General features: G+C 39.8%; 1 protein-coding gene across 6 annotated transcripts in view; it reads right to left on the minus strand.

The window, feature by feature from the left end:
• Positions 1-420: 420 nt before the first annotated feature.
• GANC (glucosidase alpha, neutral C) overlaps positions 421-22,318 on the minus strand; it is a 74,977-nt gene continuing 53,079 nt past the window's right edge. For all 6 annotated transcript variants that reach the window (XM_042989076.1, XM_042989078.1, XM_042989077.1 and 3 more), the window contains 9 exons: positions 18,795-18,896; positions 17,262-17,505; positions 15,788-15,852; positions 14,079-14,155; positions 10,199-10,273; positions 7,663-7,776; positions 6,343-6,455; positions 2,841-2,944; positions 421-2,251 (listed from right to left, as the gene is read on the minus strand). In XM_042989076.1, the coding sequence (XP_042845010.1) occupies positions 2,142-2,251; positions 2,841-2,944; positions 6,343-6,455; positions 7,663-7,776; positions 10,199-10,273; positions 14,079-14,155; positions 15,788-15,852; positions 17,262-17,505; positions 18,795-18,896 (1,004 nt within the window). In that variant the 3' untranslated portion in view covers positions 421-2,141. The remainder of the gene's footprint in view (positions 2,252-2,840; positions 2,945-6,342; positions 6,456-7,662; positions 7,777-10,198; positions 10,274-14,078; positions 14,156-15,787; positions 15,853-17,261; positions 17,506-18,794; positions 18,897-22,318) is intronic.

Raw genomic sequence — 22,318 nt, forward strand, 5'->3', positions numbered from 1 at the left:
GTACCATTCTGCGTCAAGACAGAGCAGTTTCATTCCTTTCTCCAAAAAATATTTTACATGGAAGAATAAATGCAATACATGTTAATCTAAAGATAGGTCTTAATTATTCAGCTTCACATGCCATTAAAAACCATCATCATGTATTAGGTAAAAGCACCCAGTTTTCAGGTTAAGTCTTACTGTAGGTTGCTAAGGGAAGTTCGAAGCTGGGAAATACGGCTTCAGCTAATGTAGACTTCTTCCTTTCTCCTGAATTGCAAGACTTACAGAAATAGCAAAGAATCTGTGAATGTCTATGTGGTGTGGTGCAAAGCTGAAATCTCAACTGATATAATGCAATGTGTCCACAAGGAAATGCACAATGTTTGCTACATCTGGAGGGAAGAGTCCTGTCAGAAAAGTAAATCGGAAACAAATACATTAAATTCTCACTTTTTAATCAGTCAAATCCATCAGTTAACTAATTGTAGCCATTGGTTACTGAAAGGCAAGTATAATGGTGCTCTGGCAGACAGAAGACAAATATGCTCTCGAGGAACATGCACTCTAGCAGGGGAACAAGATAGACAAAGCTGAAACATTAAGGGACTGCCCTGAGGATGCTGGGAGAGCGCACATTATAAGTGGAACAGCATTTCAGAGATGAGCAAAGTAACCGTGCATGGGTCCAGGGGTGTGGGGGTGACAGAGGATTTAGATAGGCTTAATGGAAAAGTGGCATTTGAGTTGGGCCTCAATGGATGGTAAGAGCTGCATGGGAAGGGGGAAAGTGGTGGATAATGGGGCCCAGGGCACAGAAGACACAGAGGTGGCAGTTGTCAAGTGGCTCAGTGGAGGAAACATGAAAACGTGCTGAGCACACGAGGCTGCCCTACAGATGCAGTAACAGGCAGCGAAGAGGCACTGGTGTCTCCAGAGCAGGAAGCAGCCGGAGGAACTGGTGTTCCATAATGCTTTTTAGCCCATTCCAAGCCATATGGGGGACCAAGGGAGAAAGAAAACTTAGTAGTACTGATCCTGTCTTTATTTAAAATTTTGATATTTTGTTCATCATGGATTATTTTTTGCATTAATTTTGATTTCGAAAAATACTACACTAAAATATTATTTATTTTGATTATTGCATTTTTTGGTACCCCCTTAATTTTGTGCCCAAGGCAAGAGTTTTTGTGCCTGACTTACCTCACCCTCATCCCGGCCCTGTGTTCTATCTCTGAAGTTCAGTTGTGGGGACATGGGTGTTCATGTTATTATTAATTATAAAATATAGCTTACTCATGTTACAAATCTTCTGTGGTCAGTAAACAGTATTTAATAAAAACAATTAAGGTAAATTAGGATTTTAAGAAGATTAATTGGGAACTTTGAAGCCCAACAAGCACAACAGGGAAAAGAATCCTTTGTGCTTCACAGTCAATCTTTAGGGGAGAATAATTCCCTGTTGCTTCAGCGTATGCAGTGCAAGCAGAAAAGGGTGGTTTTGCCCACATCTAAGTGGGTGAAAGATGACCGAGGGGTAGGAGAGGCTGCTGTCCCCTTGGAGACAGGCCCTGAGTAGCTCAGCCACTGTAGCCAGACTGATCCTGCTGCATGGCCTGAGGCAAGCTTCCACAAATGGGCCACAAACAGTGGGTTTGGCCCACATCTCATATATAACAAATCCATCCAGGGCGCCTCGCTGGCTAAATCCGTAAAGCATGCAACTCTTGATTTCTGGGTTGTAAGTTTAAGCCCCACATTGAGGGTAGAGTTTACTTAAACACACACACACACACACACACACACACACACACACACACACACAACCATCCAGCTGTGCTTAAAGAGAAGCTACTCATTGGGCCACAGTGCTGACCACAGGGCCACAGTCCAAGAAGCAATGGAAGATTAATGAATTCTATAAAAGTCTCAGGGCTGCCTGCATCTAGGAGATGAGGTGGTGTTTGACCCAAAAAGTATTCCTAGTACCTCTAAAAATGTAAAACCTGAAATCTGTTTTTGTTAGTAAAGTAGTGCCTAATGAAAGCTAATTGTTAGCCAGAGAAGTCAATTAGCACGCAGCACAAATATCAGAAAAGGCCAAGGGAAAGGCTGAAAGGTGCAGGCTGCCTCCTGCGCCCGTCACTGGGTGCACGTCACAGTTATTTGATGTGGACCTCCCAGTCAGCGCCGATGTTCAGTGACAGCTTCTCCAGGCTCAGGGTGGACATTGTGGTACAATATGTAAAAACCACAGGCTCTTCTTTACCGTCTAAATATCAAGACAATAGCAGGAAAAGTTTGATGAATATCTAGGAGAGAAAGATCTTTCTTTCAAATATAAAATATTTCTGACTTGGTCATAAAACCTTAAGCCCCATGTAGGAAAATCCAGCTGAATAGCACTTTTACCCATGGACTTCCATGAATTTTTTGAAGATTAAACCCTCTATCATTTTGAGTGCAAGATTGGTTGAAAAGGAGTTGTAAGGAACAAAGAAGTTCAGCAGGTAAGAAAGGATATATCCTTTTAAGAAACTCCATAAACATGGGTACGATTCTCTGCAGCTTCAGACAGCTACAGTTAAACAAAATATTCAGAGAAGTTACAATATTTTTCAAGCCCCAAATAATTTCCCTTAGAAAAATGTTAACATCTTATAGTTCGTGGAAAGACCAGTCGATGAGGAGAAGCAGGGTGGCTTTGCTCCTTTGAGACACCTGGGTATTTGACCAGTGTATTTCAGAAAGTACAGGGTCCACTCAGTTGAGCACACGACATCAGTTTTGGGACTAATCATCTCTTCACTGGGTGAAGAGATACTTCCATGTTTACAAAAACAAATGAACTGTTTCCTCACCAGATGAATGGGTGGTCACAGAAGATGGCTGCTTCTTGAGGCCAAGGACGAAGACCCGCTCCACCACACACTTGCTGGGATGATGACCTCTTTTGTCAGCACAACTGGAATAGATGCAAAGGGGATTAGGAAAAGGAGGAGAATAGGGGTTTGGACTGGTTACTAGGTCAACATCCCAGCCTTGTGGGTTCCTCTCCCATCTTTCCCTATGGAGGCAAGAACAATACGGTTGCCACGTTTACTAAGATGAAGAGAAGGAAAAAGATAATTCCATGTGCTGAGGACTGCCTAACCAGTAGACAAACCAGTCTCCCTTTGACAAGCCATTTGGAGAGATATCACCTAAGGACACTGAAGTCACAAATGTGACTTCGACACTGCAATCAAATTAAGAACTCAGATATTTAATCACTTGTTGAATGGGGCAATACATGGGATTAATCAGAACTTAAATTGAATTCTTTTTTATGTTTTAGAGAGGGAGGAAAAGGAAAATGGAGACAATAAGGAAGGAAGATTCATGGAGTGACTGAAATATACTCCAGGGAAATTCCAGACCAAGATGGCAACACAAGAGGTCCCTGAATTTCCCTCCTTTCATGGAGATACTGAACGTAAAGCTACAGGTGGAGCAATTCCCTTCTGGAGATACAGAAACTACCTGAGTGACTCCCACACATTGAGTGACTGCGAAAATATCCACATCGAAACAGGTAGGAAAGGCTAAGACACACTCTCACTCCCTACCCCCAGGGCAGTGCCATACAAGTGGAAGGGGAACTCCCAAATCCCAACTTCTCCCTGAAGAGTGAAGGGCTTGGACCACACTTCTAGTACCCCAGTTTTAAGGCCTCCCACCTGAGATATGAGCCCTCCAACCACCTATCAATAATTACTCCCAAGTGTATTTGAACGAAATTCTCCAATCAATGGAGACACGGCTGCTGAGTGGTTAAAAAGTCAATACCCAGCTACCTATAAGAGACCCACTTCAGCTTTAAGGAAACATACAGAAGGAAAGTGAAGGGATGAAAAATGATATTCCATGCAAATGGAGATCAAAAAAAGGCAGAGCTAGCTATGTTTATATCAAACAAAACAGACTTTATGCCAAAAACTGTAATAAGAGACAACAAAGATCATTATATAATGATAAAAGAGTCAATTCATTAAGAGGTTATAACATTTGTAAATATTTATGCACCCGATATCAGAACACCTAAATATATAAAGCAAATATTAGTAGATCTGAAGGTTGAAATAGACAGCAATACAGTAATAGCAGGGGACTTCAGTGCCCCGCTTTCAACTATGGATAGATCATCCAGACAGAAAACCAATAAGGAAAACGTGGACTTAAACTACATGTTAGACCAAATAGACTTAATAGATATATATATAGAACATTCCATTCAGTAGCAGCAAAATACATATTCTTCCCAAGCACACATGGAACATTCTCCAGGATAGACCATATGTTAGACTACAAAATAAGTCTTAACAAATTTAAAAAGACTGAAATTATATCAAGCATCTTTTCTAACCCTAATAGTAGGAGAGCAGAAATCAATCACAAGAAGAAAACTGGAAAAGTCACAAATACTTGGAGATTAAATAACATGCTCCTAAACAACCAATGTGTCAAAGAGAAGTCAAAAGGGAAATAAAGTATCCTAGACAAAGTAAAATGGAAACACAACATATCAAAACTTACAGGATGCAGCAAAAGCAATTCTAAGAGGGGAGCTTATAGTAATAAATGCCTACATTAAGAAAAAGAAAAGACCTTAAATAAACAATCTAACTTTACACCTCAAGGAACTATAAAAAGAAGAACAAACTAAGCCCAAAGAAAGTAGGAGGAAGGAAATAACAAAGGTCAGAGTGAAAATAAGTGGAACAGAGGCTAAGAAGACAATATGAGGTCAATGAAACTAAGAGATAATTAAAAAACAAATAAATAAGCTGGGGCACCTGGCTGGCTCAGTCAGTAAAGCACGTGACTCTTGATTTTGGGGTTGTGAGTTTGAGCTTCACCTTGGATGTAGAGGTTACTTACATTAGAAAAATAAATATAAACAAAATAGACAAATCTTTAGCTAGACTCACCAACAAAAAGAGGACTCAAGTAAGTACAATCAGAAACTAACATATCACTATATGTTAACTATACTAGAATTTAAATAAATAAATAAATAAATAAATAAATAAAATAAGAAATGAAAGAGGAGACGTTACATTTGATACTTCAGAAATACTAAGGATCATAAGAAACTACTAGGAATAATTACACACCAGTAAAGTGGATAAGCTAGAAGAAATGGATAAATTCCTAGAAACATACAAGCTACCAATACTGAATCATGAAGAAATAGAAAATCTGAACAGGTCAGTTACTAGTAAGGATAGTGAATCAGTAATAAAAGACTGCCAACAAAGATAAGTCCAGGACCAGATGGCTTTGCTATTGAACTCCATCAAACATTTAAAGAATTATCAGTCCTTTTCAAACTCTTCCAAAGAGTGGAACACTACCAAAGCTAGCAAGGATACTTATAAGAAAAGAAAATGACAGGCCAATATCCTTGATGAACACAGATGCAGAATTCCTCAACAAAGGATCATACACCATGATGAAGTGGGATTTATTCCTGGGATACAGAGATGCTTCAACATTGGCAAGTCAATAAATGTGATACAGTACATTAACAAAAGAAGGATAAAAATAATATGATTATTTCAGTAGATATAGAAAAAGCATTGGAAAAAATTCAACAGCTCTTCATGATAAAAATTCTCAACAAATTGAGTATAGAATGAATGTATCTCAACAAAATAAAAGCTGTTTTGACAAGTGCACAGCTAACATCATACTCAGTGGAGAAAAGCTGAAACAAGATCAGAAAGAAGACAAGGATGCCGACTCCTCACCATTTTTGTTCAACATAGTACTGGACACCCGAGGTAGAGCAATTAGGCAAGAAAAAGAAATAAAAGGCATCCAAATTGGAAAGGAAGTAGTAAAATTGTTTCTATTTGCAAATGGAAGGAGAGGCTGGTTAAAGGGTACAAACTTTCAGTTATAAGATGAATAAGGTCTCAGGATCTAACATATAAAATGGTGACCATAGTTGACAATACTATATCCTATAATTGAAATTTGCCAAGAGAGTAGAACTTAAGTGTTCTCACTAAAACAGAACAAGACAACAAACAAACCAAAAAAGGTAAATATGTGAGGTGATGGGTGAGTTAATTAACTTGATGGTGGGAATCCTTTTACAGTATATACATACAGCAAATCACCATGTTGTATGCTTTAAATACATTACATTTTTACTTGTCAATTATATCTTAGTGAAGTTAAAAAAAAAAAAAGAAAAATACTCCACAAATGGCCTTCATCATTACTTTCTTTAAATAGTACCTTAAAACAACAGCTGTGCTTTTGAGGATAGCATAATTTATTTAAGAAAGCACACAGTTTTTTAGCTGCTATTACCTGTTGGTCAAAACACCTGACAAGAATGAAAACTTCCTATGCAAGAATTGCTTCTGGTGGAGGTACTGGAATGAATGGCCATCGTCGAGATAGAGTTCACCCGCGGCAGAACCCTGGAGAGTGAATCATAGGGAGAGAATCTGCTTATATAATAGCTTACTAGGAAAAGAATGTCACCCACTAGAGGGATTAAAAAATCTGTGAAAAATTTTATTAAACAAAAGCTTACTATTCAAGCTGCACAATGTAGTCATACAAATATATACATTCAGTGCCCATTGGTGAATTAATATGAATAAGGAAGTCACATAAGAGGAGCACAAAGAGACCTTGCTGAAAAAAATTTAAACTACGAAATATGGTCAGTGGCACAGGTGGCTTCTTTGAAAATAGTATCTTAAAATGAGACGACAGGTCAAGAAAAGTTCACACAATAAAACGAAGCTAAAAAAAATGTAGTATATAATGGAGGAGATCAACTATCTTTAGAAACCCTCCATTTAGACAATAGAAGTTCCTTCTTCGTTTCAGTAGGAGGACCCCTTTGGCATGTCAAACAATGTCACAGCACTCCATATGGCAGTTTATTGTTATTGACAATGTTTGATGTGCTATGGATCTCGAGTCTCTTGTATTTATTCTGTGGTCTGAGACTCATAGTTTGGTCCAAGAAGACATGTCTAAGTGAAGTAGATGGAAAAGAAAGATGTAAGAAAAATAAAGTTTAATTATTTTATAATATTTGTGCAAGAGTAAGAATTTGTGTTGGAAGTGTATTTGGGCAAAAGGATAAGAAAGAAATCTGCTATAGGTTTCATTTGGCTCAAAAGATCTTCTGAAAAGGACATACAAATTCTGGATCCTTCTAAGCTTTACCCCAGGAAATTTTAGTTGTTTGAGCCATCTGATGAGAACAAAAGTCATTGGGTGGGGTCGGTGTTGCTGAAATGTTGCATAGATACAGGTACCCTCTTAGAGGAGACTGAATTTTAGGGCTAATCCATGTGGCAGGCTGACTATGCCCAGTGAGCATTTAGTCCAGTGGTAATCAAGGCCAAGCTGCAGAGCACCAAGGTCATGAGGCTCCAGAGGAAATTGCTAACATTTCTAGTTCTCAGAGTTCTCTTAAGTACAATTCCATGAAAGTCAGACAAGCTGGACAGTGAATCTGAAATGTTTCAAAACATCAGAAACACCCATCCCATAACTAACTGGGGTGTATCATTTTTAAATACTACCACATACTCAGAAGGCTACTACTCCTGTAAAGAGATAAAGTAGTAACGAATGAGTTGTGTAAAGGTAACATTTTCCAAATACCTTAGTGCTGAGAGCCACCCGGAGTCCATATGGGGAATCAGTCATGTAGCCTGTGGATTTTCCTATAGTTGTCTTTATGGGCACTATACTTCCACCTCGTTGAAACACTGGTATCTATAACAGAACAATACTCTTGGGGAAGGAGCATTTGTAAAAGGCAATCTCAAAGTAGAATCTAAAAATACTTCATGGTACAAGACTCACATTCTTTTTAAAAATTTTTTTACAACATTTAGTTATTTTTGAGAGACAGAGTGAGACAAAGCACGAGTGGGGGAGGGGCAGAGAGAGGAGACACAGAATCCGAAGCAGGCTCCAGGCTCCAGAGCCCGATAATGGGGCTCAAACCCATGAATTGTGAGACCGTGGCCTGAGCTGAAGTCAGGCACTTAACCGACTGAGCCACCCAGGTGCTCTAAGATTCACATTCTTTACAAGTATAGACTCAACAGCAAAGTAAATCTGTGAGCACAGAGATGGAAAATATGGAAGCCCTGGCATTAAAAGGAAGAGGTCAAACACTAAAAAAAAAATGGTCCATTTTTTAATTCTTAGGGAAACTTCTCACCCTTCATCAATTTGTTACCTCTTCTGCCTATCCTATCAGTAGTTCCTGTTTTGTATTTTTAATTTGCTTGTCAACATAATACACATGTTTCACCAGGGCCCTGCTAAGGAGTGAGTTTTTCTGCCTGTGTAAGTAGGCCCACATGTATGTACGTGTGCCTATAAAAAATTATAGTTTCTTGGTTTCAGGGAGATGACTTTGTCCTTACTCACTAGAGTCCATACCCTTCCTGCTCCCTGCTTTCCTAAGTCACCAGGATGCCTGACTCAATTCTGAGAGTAAATTTGTGAAACTTCTGTTATAGAAACCCCGAAAGCACTTTAAGTGACTCTAACAACAGTGTTATAGACATGGCCCATACCTATGGTTCTTCTGGAGTGGCATTCCCAGCACAGAAAGCCCAGGAGGTCTCCTGCCTCCCCATACAGTCCTCTGTAAGGAAGCTCCCTAGATCACGTGGGGGCTTGTACTTCACTGAGTAAAGTACCAGAGGGAGAAAAGTACACGAATACAGATGAAGTTGGGTGTGAGGGTGGAGTAGATAAGATGTCCACCTTCTGCCTGACTCACAGTTGGCAGCAAGGAGTAAAGTGCATTTATCTCCCCACCCTCATCAGCCCATCGCTTCGTCTTTTCTTTTCTCAAAGACCGAGGTAGTAGGCTAGTACAGAATGGGCTCTGAAGTGGGAGTGCGGCTGGCCTGGGTTCTTATCTCAGTTCTGCCAAAATCTAGCCATAAGCCTGGACAAGTAATTTAACTTCTCTGAACTCAGTTTCTTCCTCTGTAAGCATGAGAGACTCAAGTCGATGAATGTTAAAGTCTCTTCTAGATCTGAAAGTTGAAATTTGAAATCATTTTATTATGGAGTTCATACTGCTGATGACAGCTTTCAAAAAACGACATCAATAAATGTTTCTTACTCTTAAAACTACTTAGGGCCTGCAGTAGTGGTTGTGATTTAGCTGCAAGAGCAAACTCCCCTTCACAAGTTCAGGTGGGATGGGCCCCTGTGATTCCAACATCGAAACTGACAGCCTTCCTTGCACCTAGAGGTCCAGGGTTACAACTGAAAACTCATGTTTGGTGACTTGGTCTGGTAGAAAGACATTCCATATGGTGTGTGTGGTGACCGGATTTTTACTCCATTTTCAGTGTTACTATTTTTCTTACACATACAAATGTAAATATATGGGAAAGAATTGTTTGTCCTTGATGTTTCATACCGTGAAACCAGGCTATATGTTTATTCTTTTTTTCTCACATTTTAACAGCTTTATTGGTATAATTTACATGCCATATGATTCAACCACTTAAAATGTACAATTAAATGTTTTTTAGCATATTGAGAGTCATGTACCCATCACCACAATCAATTTTGAAACATTTTCATCACCCTAAAAAGAAACTCTGTACCCATTAGCAGTCATTCCCCATTGCTCCCAAGCCCTCTCTCTGCCCCATCCCTATGCAACCATTAATCTGCTTTTTGACTCTCTCTGTAGAAGTGTTGTTATGCAGAACACTATGTCCTTGGTTCTCGCTATGCAGGCACATGTTATGGACTGAATGTTTGTGTCCCGACAAGATTCATATGTTGAAGCCCCAACCACCAATGTGACTGTATTTGGGAACAGGACCTTTAAAGAGGTAATTAAGATTAAATGAGGCCAAAAAATGAGGCCCTGATCTTATAGGACTAGTGTCTATAAGAAGAGACACCAAAGAGTGCATGCTCTCCCTCTGCCATGTGAGGGCAAAGAAAGAAGGAGGCTGTCTACATGCCAGGAAGAGAGTCCTCAGCAGGAAATGAATTGGTTGGCCCCTTAATCTGGAACATCTGGCCTCCCAAACTGTGAGAAAACCAACTTCTGTTGGTTAAGCCACCCAGTCTATGGTGTTTTATCACGGCAGTCCAAGCAGACTGATAGAGCACAGTAGGTAAAAATTACAGCCTGAAAACAACTTACAGTGTCCAAAGTTACTGGGATCTTCACAGTACATGCTCCTTCCCAATGAGTACCTGTTTTAGAGTCATACCAGACCTGAAAAGGAACAGATCCTAATGAGAGAGAGTATATGAACAACTCTGCTCACAATTTCATTATTCAGTAAAACATCCATTTATCTGGATTTCAAATACCCAGAAAGCTAAAAAAAAAATAGGCACAATTTTTTAAAAATCTGGAATAGAAGTTAGGAAGAACATATGCTTTTAAGAAGGTCCCAAAGGACTAACCTAGTACCGTGATAGATTAAGTTGACTGAAAGACCACTTATTTGTCCATCTGTCCATCCAAAAGTTATTTATCGAACAATGTGCCACATGCCCAGCACTGCTAGGCATACGTGAGTGAACAGAAACACAGAGTTCCTGCTGTCATGGATTTTATAATTTGGTTGTTTTATAAACTTACTGTGTGTAGCAGTAAAAAAGACGATGGAATAAAGGAAAAGCAATAACGAAGAAAAGCACAGTGCAAGCAAATACATTATAAATGAGTGGGAGAAAAGGAAAGTGTCAGAGAAGGAAACAGGTTTTGGAGAAAGGCAAGTGGAAACTTGGATTGCTACTATGATATCATTTTTTTTTTTAAAGCAGAGTACAATTCACTGATAAGGTTCAAATTCTTATCTGGGATCCTCATCAAGGGGGTTTAGTTGCTGAAGTTAACAAGAAGGTCCTACAAAGTAATTTGATGGAATAAAATCCTTAAGATCCCAGCAGCAGCAGCATGGAAACAAAAACCTCTTTTTCTCTCTTCTAGCCGTATAATTTCTGGCAGCCAAGGAGTCTGTTTCGCAAGTTCACCTCCTGGGATTACCACATCCTTTATATAGCTGCACTGTTAACTCTGTCACCGTCCTGCTGTGAATGTGAGAGGGCTGTGACTTGACCATCCTCAGCTACAGGGAACTCTTAATTCAACTGGATCAAACCCACCTTGTCTCTATGTATTATCCTTGGCTGGATTCAATTTGCTAATGTTTTGTCAAGGATTTCTGCATCTGTGTTTATGAGGGATATTGTCATAGCTTTCTTTTCTTATAATGTCTTTCTTTGGCAAATTCCAGTACCTTTAGATAAAGAGTAGTGGGAGCGAAAGGTAAAACAAAACAAAACAAAAAAACCCCCAAAAACTGGCTTAAATAAGATTTTGGAATTACCTGTCTGTCATTTCCGGAACTAATTAGAATAAGGGGTATAGAGTATGTGCTCTGGTAATATATACAAACATTCCCAGCCTAGGAAGGGTAAACTGGTATAAAGTACCATGTAGATCAGACCTAGTGCTCAGTCACCAAGCTCCTCACTAAGTACTTACTAAAGGCCTTCTACCCATCAGATACCCATCTAGATGCTGAGGATATAGAGTAAACATAACAGATGAAAATCACCGCCCTTAAGAAGCTAACATTCTAATGGGAGAGAAAGATAATAAACAAAACATGTAAGTAAATATCTAGTACGTTAAAGGTGGCAGGTTCTGTGGGAAAAATGAAGGATGAAGACAGGCTGGACAGTACCAGGGGCAGTGGGAGTGATCTGTAGTCTTAACTAGGTGGTCAGAGAAGGCCTCACTGAGAAAAAGCTATTTGAGCAAAGACTTTAAGTAGAGGGAATGGGCCACCTAGAAATATGAGGAAAAGTGACAACAAGGGACGTTAGGTAGCCCCCTTGCACAGTGCGATGTTATACTAGCTGACTGATGAGGTCAAGGGCTTGGCTCTCTTATCCAGGATCTGTGAAGATGTAATGAGAGAAACAATCATAGAACACTCTGGGAAATGATGTTGAAGGAATTTGTTACACAGTCACAACGATGTGCTTGCAATGATGATAGATCATTAAGAACATGTTTTATTAGTTAAAAAATTAATAAAAAAATTAATTTGTGGCTAAGTCATGAGGGAACTAGTTCCTCTTAACAGGAGGCTGTTGCTTTATTGATTTTTTTTATTATTTTTTTTAACGTTTATTTATTTTTGAGACAGAGAGACACAGAGCATGAACAAGGGAGGGTCAGAGAGAGAGGGAGACACAGAATCTGAAACAGGCTCCAGGCTCTGATCTGTCAGCACAGAGCCCGACACGGGGCTCGAACTCACGAACCACGAGATCATGACCTGAGCCGAAGTCGGACGCTCAACCGACTGAGCCACCCAGGGGCCCCGAGGCTGTTGCTTTATTAAAATCAAATTGCAAAACTCTCAGCAGAAGTGCTTGGCAGAACAATTTATTTAGCTGTTGTTGTTTACTCAGGGGGAACCTTTGTAAAGAGCCCTCAACTTCAGAATTGCAAATTACTGGAGAAACCAAGAGGAAAGAACATAACTCATGAACATTCTGGAGAAGAGCCAGGGTATTGCCATATCAATAATGACAAACATAGTGGGCTGAATGGTGGCCCCTCAAAAAGGTGTATGTACTTCCTAATCCCTAGGAGTGAATATTCCTTCCTGTGGTAACAAATTTGATTTTGGGAGTAGGAGATTATCTGGGATTATCCAGGTGGGTCCTAAATGTCATCTCAAGGGTCCTCATATGAGAGACAGAAGAGGAGACACAGTCGCACAGAGGAGAAGGTGCCGTGACAATGGTGGCATACATTAAGTGATGTGCTGTGGCTACAAAGCTAGGAACCACAAGAACTGCAGGCAGCCACCAGAAACGAGGAGAGAGTCATGGAATAGATTCTCCTCCAGGAGGAACCAACCCTGCTGACACCTTGATGTGGGGCTTCAAGCCTTCAGGACTGGGAGAGAATAAATTTTTGCTATGTTAAGCCACCAGATTTGTGGTAATTTGTTACAGCGGCCTCAGGAAACGAATACAGCAACCCCACAGGTAAAGCTGGATGGAGAGAGAATGCCAGTGCTGGATGTTTCATGGTATTGCCTCGCCGGCACTTGACAGTACTGAGCACTAAGCATGGCCCGGCTCAGCTGCCTCACCACAAGCCTTGACAGTCCAGGAATATGTTGACATGGACGTCTCACATCAGTTTGGTAACCTTCACACCTCTTCCCCCTGGCTGCAAAGGTCTCTGGCGATGTTCCAGTGCTCAAGGACTCTCTCCAGGATTTGTCTCCTCTTTGCTCTCCATTCCATACCTTCTTTACCTGGTCTGGTGCCCCAAGTTTCTGCCCTGCCTCTTCTCCTGGCCCCTTTGCACCATCCATGGTCTGTCTCTGGAGGGTGTTGCTGTTACTGCTTGTGGATCTCTGCTCTGCATCCCATGGGCTAATCCCACCTCTTCCTGTGTCCTGCCTTGGTTCAGTGCCCTGGGCTCCAGAAGTCCAGGGTGGTATTTTATACAGTGATAATAATCAAAGACAATAACTAATAAAAGAACTGGGAGGCTGGGGGGGGGGAGGCACAAAGGAAGTCACCATTGTTACTTTTTACCCACTTTGGCAAGTGCCTGGAGACAGCTTTTAGTACCAAAAACTTAGGATTTAGATAGGGCCAGAACCAATGAGCAAAGTCTCTTCTTACTTATGTTTCCCCCCACACACTCATACCTCTTAGTAGACTGAAGATTTCTTCCTACTCAAAGCCTCCATGTGTTAACAGGGAGTCACTTACACAAGTCAAAGCGTGAAGGTAAAGAACCTTCTGACCCTCCCCGGTGTTGTCACCTATTCATCTTTCTCCCCACTCTTTCGTTATGTTTCTTGACCTCTGAGGTCACGATTTACAAGAATCTTCAGTTGCTATAGACATTTGGGCTGTCTTCCCAACTGCATGATGCAGAAATCTATGTCTTAACAGGGACTAATTCATCAGAGTGAAGGGAGAAGATATGAGACATGTAAGATATGTGGCTGTTTCTCATTTATTCTTACCTCATTTGATCCTGGCAGAAACACACTGACTGTGGTGGCTTTTGGTTCTGTGACTGGATGAACCAATAAAGCACTTCCTGAAAAACAGAGAAGAAATAAAGTTGAACATCATTCTAAGAAGTCTGAAAACACCCTTCTCCCCTGCATGCTTTTGTCGTTGTAGAGATCACTCAACTATGAACCTGGTGAAAGCAGAGACCTTGAATTGAACCAATGATTCATCAGAGAGATGCACTTTGGAGAGGGGACCAGTGCTCAAATCGGGGACTGTATTCTTAATTATCACTAATCTATTTATGGCATATTAGGGTAATGGAGAGGGACCCTGCCACAGTCCATCACAGTCTCCTGTGCACAGCTGCTCGTATGCCAGGAGTCTGGAGGAGCTACTGCACTTCTCCAAGTGCGTCACTGTTTGCTGTCAGTGACTTTGAAAACGGTGAGCCTACAACTGTTATCCAGAACTGTGGTCAGCATGGATAGGAGTGTATCAGTGGGGCAGTGGGCAGTTATCATTAGGAAGGCTGGAATTCTCTTAAAGGCAACCTGGATTATTAATTTTGTTTTGACCATGGCCCCATATGTATATAAATTTCATCCATTTATGAATTCACTCTTTAATTCTACAAATATTTATTGAGTTCCAGGTGAGTGCCAGGCATTATGCTAGGCTCTGGAGATACAGTGGCAAATAAGACAGACAATATGCCTATCCTCATGGAGTCTGCAGTCAGTAAAGACGGTTATTAAACAAATAATTACAAATTAGAGTTGGGACAAAAACCAAAAAGGCAAAAGCACAAAATGGAATGAAAGTTATGTAATAAGAGGGACTGACTTTGACTGAATTTAGGTGTAATTGGGTATTAGAAGCAATTCTGGTCAGGGAAATGTTCTCCAAGGAAGTAGCTATTTAAACTGAGACCTAAGAATGATTGGAGAGAGAGACAGCGTGAAGCTTTTTGTGTTTTAGGATTAGAAACACAAGAAATCCTCCTTAGAAACAGGATTCACCTTTTGGGCATTTCTCTGTTGAGCATGGTTTCTTGAGTCCTATTTCCAAGATGATAAATGTCCCTATTGTGGATTTGGTGGCCAAACCTTGTTAAAGAAGAGGCCAACAACATCAACAACCCTATTTTGCATATGAAGTAAGCCCTCTGAGTCTGGTCTACTGTTTTCTACTTCCATTCCCTATAGTGGTATCATAAAGCTTATAAGTGGACCAGAACAAGAACCTGAAATTGCATCCACAAATAGAATAGATTTATATGAAGTTAACAATATGAGAAGTGCAACATGACCACAGAATAGAACTATCTTTCCATTAATACACTAAAAATCTTTTTTTTTAATCTTTATTTATTTTTGAGAGAGAGAGAGAGAGAGACAGAGTGCGAGTGGGGGAGGAACAGAGAGAGGGAGACACAGAATCTGAAGCAGGCTCCAGGCTCCGAGCTGTCAGCACAGAGCCCTACGTGTGGCTCGAACTCACAAACCATGAGATCACGACCCGAGCTGAAGTCAGACACCCAACCGACTAAGCCACCCAGGCGCCCCAATACACTAAAAATCTTAATGACAGAGTTACTTTTTATTTTTTGGCTGTCTTGAGATTAGCGATTTTTTTTTTTTTAGTGCTCTTATACTAGGAAATATAACAAAAACATAATTACAATATATTTATCATAGTGATAAGAACTGCTCACCTAGCATGTATTCATCTTCCACACCGAAAGTGTTTAATTCCTCTGGGAACTCTATCCATAGAGGCCTGGGGAAAGAAAAAAAAAATTCTTACCTCAACATTACTAAATGTTTTATTACTATTAAATCACTTATATTTTCAGTTTTATAACTACTCAAAGGAAATTGGAAAAAGCCAAAGAGTCAAGACTCTTTTCATATGATTTAAGATTTTATGAGCAATTGCTAGGATTACTACATATTGTTCTAATGTGAAAGACCTATCTACTCACTGGAACGTTCCAATGAAAGATTGAGAATTCTGGTAAGTACAATTTTGCCTTCCGATTGTTGAGCACTGACTACTCTGAAGGCAGAATCAGAGCTTTGGGCAAGTCCAAATGCCCAACACATTCAGTGTGGAACAAATTAAATGTGTGTAAAACCGTATTTTTATGATGATGTAAAATCTGTGCCATGTTTTCATACTGTCACTGCCTTTCATGCATCCTTAATTATTACCTATATTAAATGAAAAGAACTGGTTTTACTTGTTTTCATGCTGGCAACATTTTTGGAGGGTTGAGAAACAGCTGTGTGGTTTTGTTTTTTTATTCTTTTACACAACTATCTAGGAGGCCTTTGGGCTTATAAAGATAAAATCTTCAACATCTATGTATCTGGATATCAGCTTAATGGTTCTAATGCTTTTTCAACCTCATGAGTAAAGGATATTTTTTTTAGTAAGATAAATTTATTTTTAGTTTATTCACTAGCCTTTGTAATAACAGATCCTTTTCCTACTGAATAGTAACAAAGCAGTAGTCTTTCCTTCTGGCTGATGTCTAGCATTACCAGGGAAACTTCTAACAAATACAGATCCTGAGATCTACCCAAGGAGATTCCTAGTAGGTCTGGAGGTATGGCCTTGAAATCTATAGTTTTAAAAAGCTCCCCAGGTGATTCTGATCTGAGCCAGGTTTAGGAAGTGCTGATCTGGAAGCCTTGGTGTACTATGTGTGTCTCTGTATCATTCTGTAACCTAGAAAGTAGGTTTTTCACATCTTGCCTCCAAAATAGAATCAGAATATAATTTATACGCCAGGAAAAAATGTTCACCTCCAACTTGGAATGGTTTAGCCCTAAGAGTAAGACTCCAAGACCAGCAGAGTAAGTTGCTCTTCATGAGAGGATGCTTGTGGGTTAAAACCATGAATTCAGTTATAGTCACTTCCTTTTTCTTTGAAAAAAATCTCTATTTCTGTCTTCTAGCAAATATTAACACTTAAGTTACAAAGTAGCAGGGGATCTGGCTTTTCTTTGACCTCAACTCCTTGACCCTGATCACAGTGGGTGCTCAATAATCTGATTGACAGCTGATTAAACACATGGCTTTTCTCTTGAAATCACTGTGTAATTACTGAGTTCCCCAATGGCTAGGGGATTTTTCTGGTGTAGATTGGGTGCTGGGGGCCCCAACTGGTGAAGCCTATTTACCTCATGACGGGTTCGGCAGCCACGTGTGCCCGGTAGAACAGAGAATACCAATAGGGCAGGAGGGTGTAGCGCTGTCTGATGGCTTCTCGGATGAGCCGGGTGTGTTCCTCCCCAAAGAGCCATGGCTCCCGCCGCTTGGTGTTCATGGTAGCGTGGCCCCGGAAGAAGGGCTGGTAGGCTCCGGCCTGGTACCAACGCACTAGCAGCTCTGCTTCTGGATTCCCAATGAAGCCACCTACGTCAGCTGGTTAGGCAAAGAAAGGCCAAGTGAGGCAACCGGTCTTCTAACAAATACTGCACACCGGTAAAATGAGGGCTTGAAGACGGACGGGATAAATGTGCTGTATGTACACTCAAAATGACAGGATAAAACTGTGGCCTGAAATTAGGGAGCACGTATTTAAAAACTCAGCCTGTTTGGGGAGCTGACAATATTCTCTTCGAATACTCTTTTCTTGTCCAAAGGTCAGAGGTTTTGCCGCAAGATTAACATTTCTGTTATGTTCCCAAACCCAGAAATTGCAAAACGTCGACCTGTCTCAATAAGTATGTTCAGGGCCGGGGTAGGAGGTTGGCAACTGATTTCCTTTTGAAAGCAACAGCTGAAAGCAAGATAAAAGTTACTGAACTAAAAAACAGACAATCAGAATTAGAGACTTAGGGAGAATGTGATGCTTGGTCCTTAAGGAGGATACATATTTCTTGTCTGTGGACCAATACCATAAGAAACACATCTGTTAAAATGTGTGTGACATTAAGTTGCTTCTATTCCTACAGAAAACAAGGAGCAGCTGGAACTAGTCTTGCCGAGCACCTTCCATACTGGGATTTCTCATCCGCAGACAATTACTAGGATTTAGGGAAAGCAACCCATCAGGGAATCGTATTTTAACTAAATTTATCTTTCCCAAGAGCATATCTTTTTTTTTTAAACAGTTAAAATATGTCACACAATTTTAAACCTGCTGAGTAAAAAAGGATTTCTGTAAGGCTTATCTCTGATTTGCTAAATTCTTTGTACTTCTCTCCATTTTTCTCACTTTGATGAAAAGGTATGTTTCAGAAAAACTCAGTTATCAAGAGCATCTAAGGAGGAATCAGAGAAAGGGGGAAAAAAACACTCGGGCTCTCTGATGACTTAAAAAAAAATTTTTTTTTAATGTTTACTTATGTTTGAGAGAGAGAGAGAGAGAGAGAGAGAGAGAGCACGAGCAGAGAAGCCTCCAGTCTCCATGTTCTCGCTGACGCAGGGCTCAAACTCACAAACTGTGAGATCATGACCTGAGCTGAAGTTGGATGCTTAACCAGCTGAGCCACCCAGGCACTCTGGGCTCTCTGATGACTTTATTTCATGTCCTCACTTCAGACGAGACACAAACAGCTTGGAAGTATCCCTTCAATTTCCTCATTTTCTTTTTTCCACAGTTATCCCTCCCAAAGCAGCTAATGAGAAGGCATTTGTGACCAGCTTGGATGGAGAAACACCCTAGTTTTTTATTTTCTCTCACTTCAAGCTTGTGGATATCATCATACCTCCACAAAAAGGGATCCCAGTAACGCTGAGGGTGAGTAACATAGGGATAGAAATTTTCAGGTAGCTCCATTCTGCCGTGTTGTCGCCTGTCCACACAGCACCTTTGATCACCAGTAACAAGGTATCAAAAAAAAATCACAAATCAGCTCATGCACTCAATTTCATAGATTCTTTATTTGAAATAGACAAATTAATATAAAGGAAAACATTTCTTTCTTACCTTAAAATATACAAAATCTGGTTTCTACAACGAAAATATATTGATTTTCTAATGTGAAAAAGTTCTTAAAATCCACAAAACATTTTGTAAAAATATTCTGAAATTGCACTTATTTTTGAAGTATAACTCAAGTCTGATTTTAGGAGAAACATTAAAAATATCATCTTTACTGAAATATAATTTGCATATAATAAATGTACCTATTTTAAGTGAAGAGTCTGAGCTCAAAAACCTGTAACTGTCACCACAAGCAGGGTACAGAAACAGTGTAAATGATCACTGGGCTTCTTTGCAGTCAATAACCTTCCACTTTACCTAACAATTGATCTGATTTCTATATCTTCTCTAGAATTTTATATAAATGGAAACATATACTATTTTGTGTTCTAGCTTTTTTCACTCAGCATAATGTTATAGTTTGTTCCTTTTTATTTGCTGAATAGTTTTGTATAGCGTGGATCTATCACAAGTTTAGCCACTCATCTATTGATGGACATTTGGATTCTTTGCAAGTTTTGGCTGTTGTGAATGAAGCCGCTATAAACATTTGTGTCCCAATCACATGACATATGTTTTCATTTCTCTTGGGTAGCTATCTGGGAGTGGAATTGCTAGGTCTGTGTTCAGTGTATGTTGCATACTTTAAGAAAACTTCGAACTGTTTGGCATAGTGGTTGTACTACTTTTACATTATTAATACATGACAATTTCAGTTGCTCTACATTCTTGGCAACACTTGGTAGTGTGTCTTTTATTTTTTAATTTAATTTTTTTAAACATTTTATTTATTTTTGAGACAAGGAGAGACAGAGCATGAACAGGGGAGGGTCAGAGAGAGGGAGACACAGAATCCGAAACAGGCTCCAGGCTCTGAGCTGTCAGCACAGAGCCCGACGCGGGGCTCGAACTCACAGACCACGAGATCATGACCTGAGCTGAAGTCGGCCGCTTAACCAACTGAGTCACCCAGGCACCCTAAGTAGTGTGTCTTTTAAAAATTTTTTTAATTAGAATTGTTTTAAAATTAATTTATTTAGAGAGACAGGGAGAGTGAGTGGGGGAGGAGCAGAGAGAAGGAGAGAGACAGAGACAGAGACAGAATCCCAAGCAGACTACACTCTCAGTGTGGAGCCCGACGTGGGGCTCCAACTAAAAAACCACGAGATCATGGCCCCAGTCAAAAACAAGAGTTGAACGTTTAACTGAGGCACCCAGGTGCCCTGGTAATGTGTCCTTTTAATTACAGCTACTGTAATGGATGTGTAGTGGTGTCTCTCTGTGGTTTTAATTTGTATTTCTCTAAAGACTAATGATTTTGAGCATCTTTTCATGTATTTATGGATCATTTATGTTTTCTTTTGTAAAGTGTCTATTCAAATCTTTTGCTATTTTTAAAAGTACATGTCTTTTTATTATTGATTGATTAAAAAAATTTTTTTTAATGTTTATTTATTTTTGAGAGAGAAAGAGAGAGCACGAGCAGGGGAGGGGCAGAGAAAGAGGGAGACACAGAATCCGACACAGGCTCCAGGCTCTGAGCTGTCAGCACAGAGCCCAATGTGGGGCTCGAACTCACACACTGTGAGATCATGAACTGAGCTGAAGTCGAAGCTTAACCTACTAAACCACCCAGGCATCTATGACTTTCATTTTCTTAATATCTTTGAAAGGGTAGAAGTTTTCAGTTTTGATAAAGTCCAACTTAGCATTTTTTTCCTTTTATAGTTCATGTTTTCTGTGTTCCATCCAAGAAATTTTGTTTACCTCAAAGTCACAAAGAGTTTTTATGTTTCCTTTTAGAAGTTTTTGTTTTATCTTTTATAATTAAGGTCTATATTCCATTTTGAATCACTTTTTGTGTATGGTAAGAGGTAAGGGTCAAGGTTCTTTCCTTCCCCCACCTCCATACCCAGTGTTGTGACACCATTTATTGAAAAACTCCTCTTTCCATTGAATTGCCTTGGCAACTCTGTTCCTATTTAATTAATCATATGGGTGTTGGACTCTTTCTGGATTCTTTATTCTGTTGCATTGATTTTTATGCCTATTCCTACACCCCCTCTCAAAAAAGCCACTCTATAATTTAAGAGGAGTGGTACAGACTGTATAAGGGAGGCATAACAACAGTAGCAAGGACAATAGTTAACATTTATCAAGGCCTGATGGAGGCAGGTGATACTATTTGGCCTGTAGTAGCTCACTGAATCATCACAACATTATCAGGTAAACACTAGTTAACTTCATTTTATAGATGAAGGAAATATGGCCAACAGTGGATTAAAATACATAGTTACTAAGTGATAGAGGCAGGATTTGAGCCCAGGGAGTGTGTGACTCTAAAGCCACTGCTCTTGATCATTGTATAGTTGATAAGACATTGTGAAGATAAATTATATACCACTAAAGAGATTCACACAAGAAAAAAAAAATCTTACTTTACTAAATCTAAATTAGTCCTGAGGCATTTTTGTCTATCTTCTATCAAAATAGTTCTGGAAGCTATTTTTGTTTTAATCTTCCACAGAAATTTTAGGTTGTCCTATGGCCAGTGAAGAAAAATATTTTCAAGGGACTGCTTTTTTTTTTTTTTTAAGGTACTCTAGTAATTTCTCCTTGACTTCAAATGAGACAAAATGATTGTGAAATCAACATGGTGGCATTCTGGTCAAGAGAGAAAGTTCCTCTTTCTCTCTTGCAGATATTTTCATGTGTCATATGGTTGTTTAGTCAGAAGCGAGCTCTGGCTATTGGTCTAAGCAGAAAACTTAACACAGTAGTGTTCTCTGTAATGCCTCACTTGCTACACTTTGGGGAAGGCTGATAGTTTCACAGAGTATTGAAGACTAGGCAGTAGGCTGATATTTAAGAGATTGGAGATTACTTAGTATTCATATCTTTTATCTTTTTTAACTGCTACTTATTAGTATTTTCATTTTCATATTAGTATTTTCATAAAATTTACTTTTTAGGGGCACCTGGGAGGCTCAGTCGGTTAAGCGTCTGACTTTGGCTCAGGTCATGATCTTGCAGTCTGAGAGTTTGAAGCCCGAGTTGGGCTCTATGCTGACAGCTCAAAGTCTGGAATCTGCTTTGGATTCTGTCTCCCTCTCTCTCTGCTCTTGCCCTGCTTGGGCTCTGTCTGTCTGTCTGTCTCTCTCTAAAAAATAAAATCCACATTAAGAAATTTTAAAAAAATTCTTGACTTAAAAAAATGTTTATTTATTTTGATAGGGAGCATGCATGCGAGTGGGGAAGGGGCAGGGTGAGAGGGAGAGAGAGAATCCCAAGAGGGAGAGAGAGAGA

The sequence above is a fragment of the Panthera tigris genome, chromosome B3 (assembly GCF_018350195.1).
Source record: "Panthera tigris isolate Pti1 chromosome B3, P.tigris_Pti1_mat1.1, whole genome shotgun sequence".
Classification (NCBI taxonomy): domain Eukaryota; kingdom Metazoa; phylum Chordata; class Mammalia; order Carnivora; family Felidae; genus Panthera; species Panthera tigris.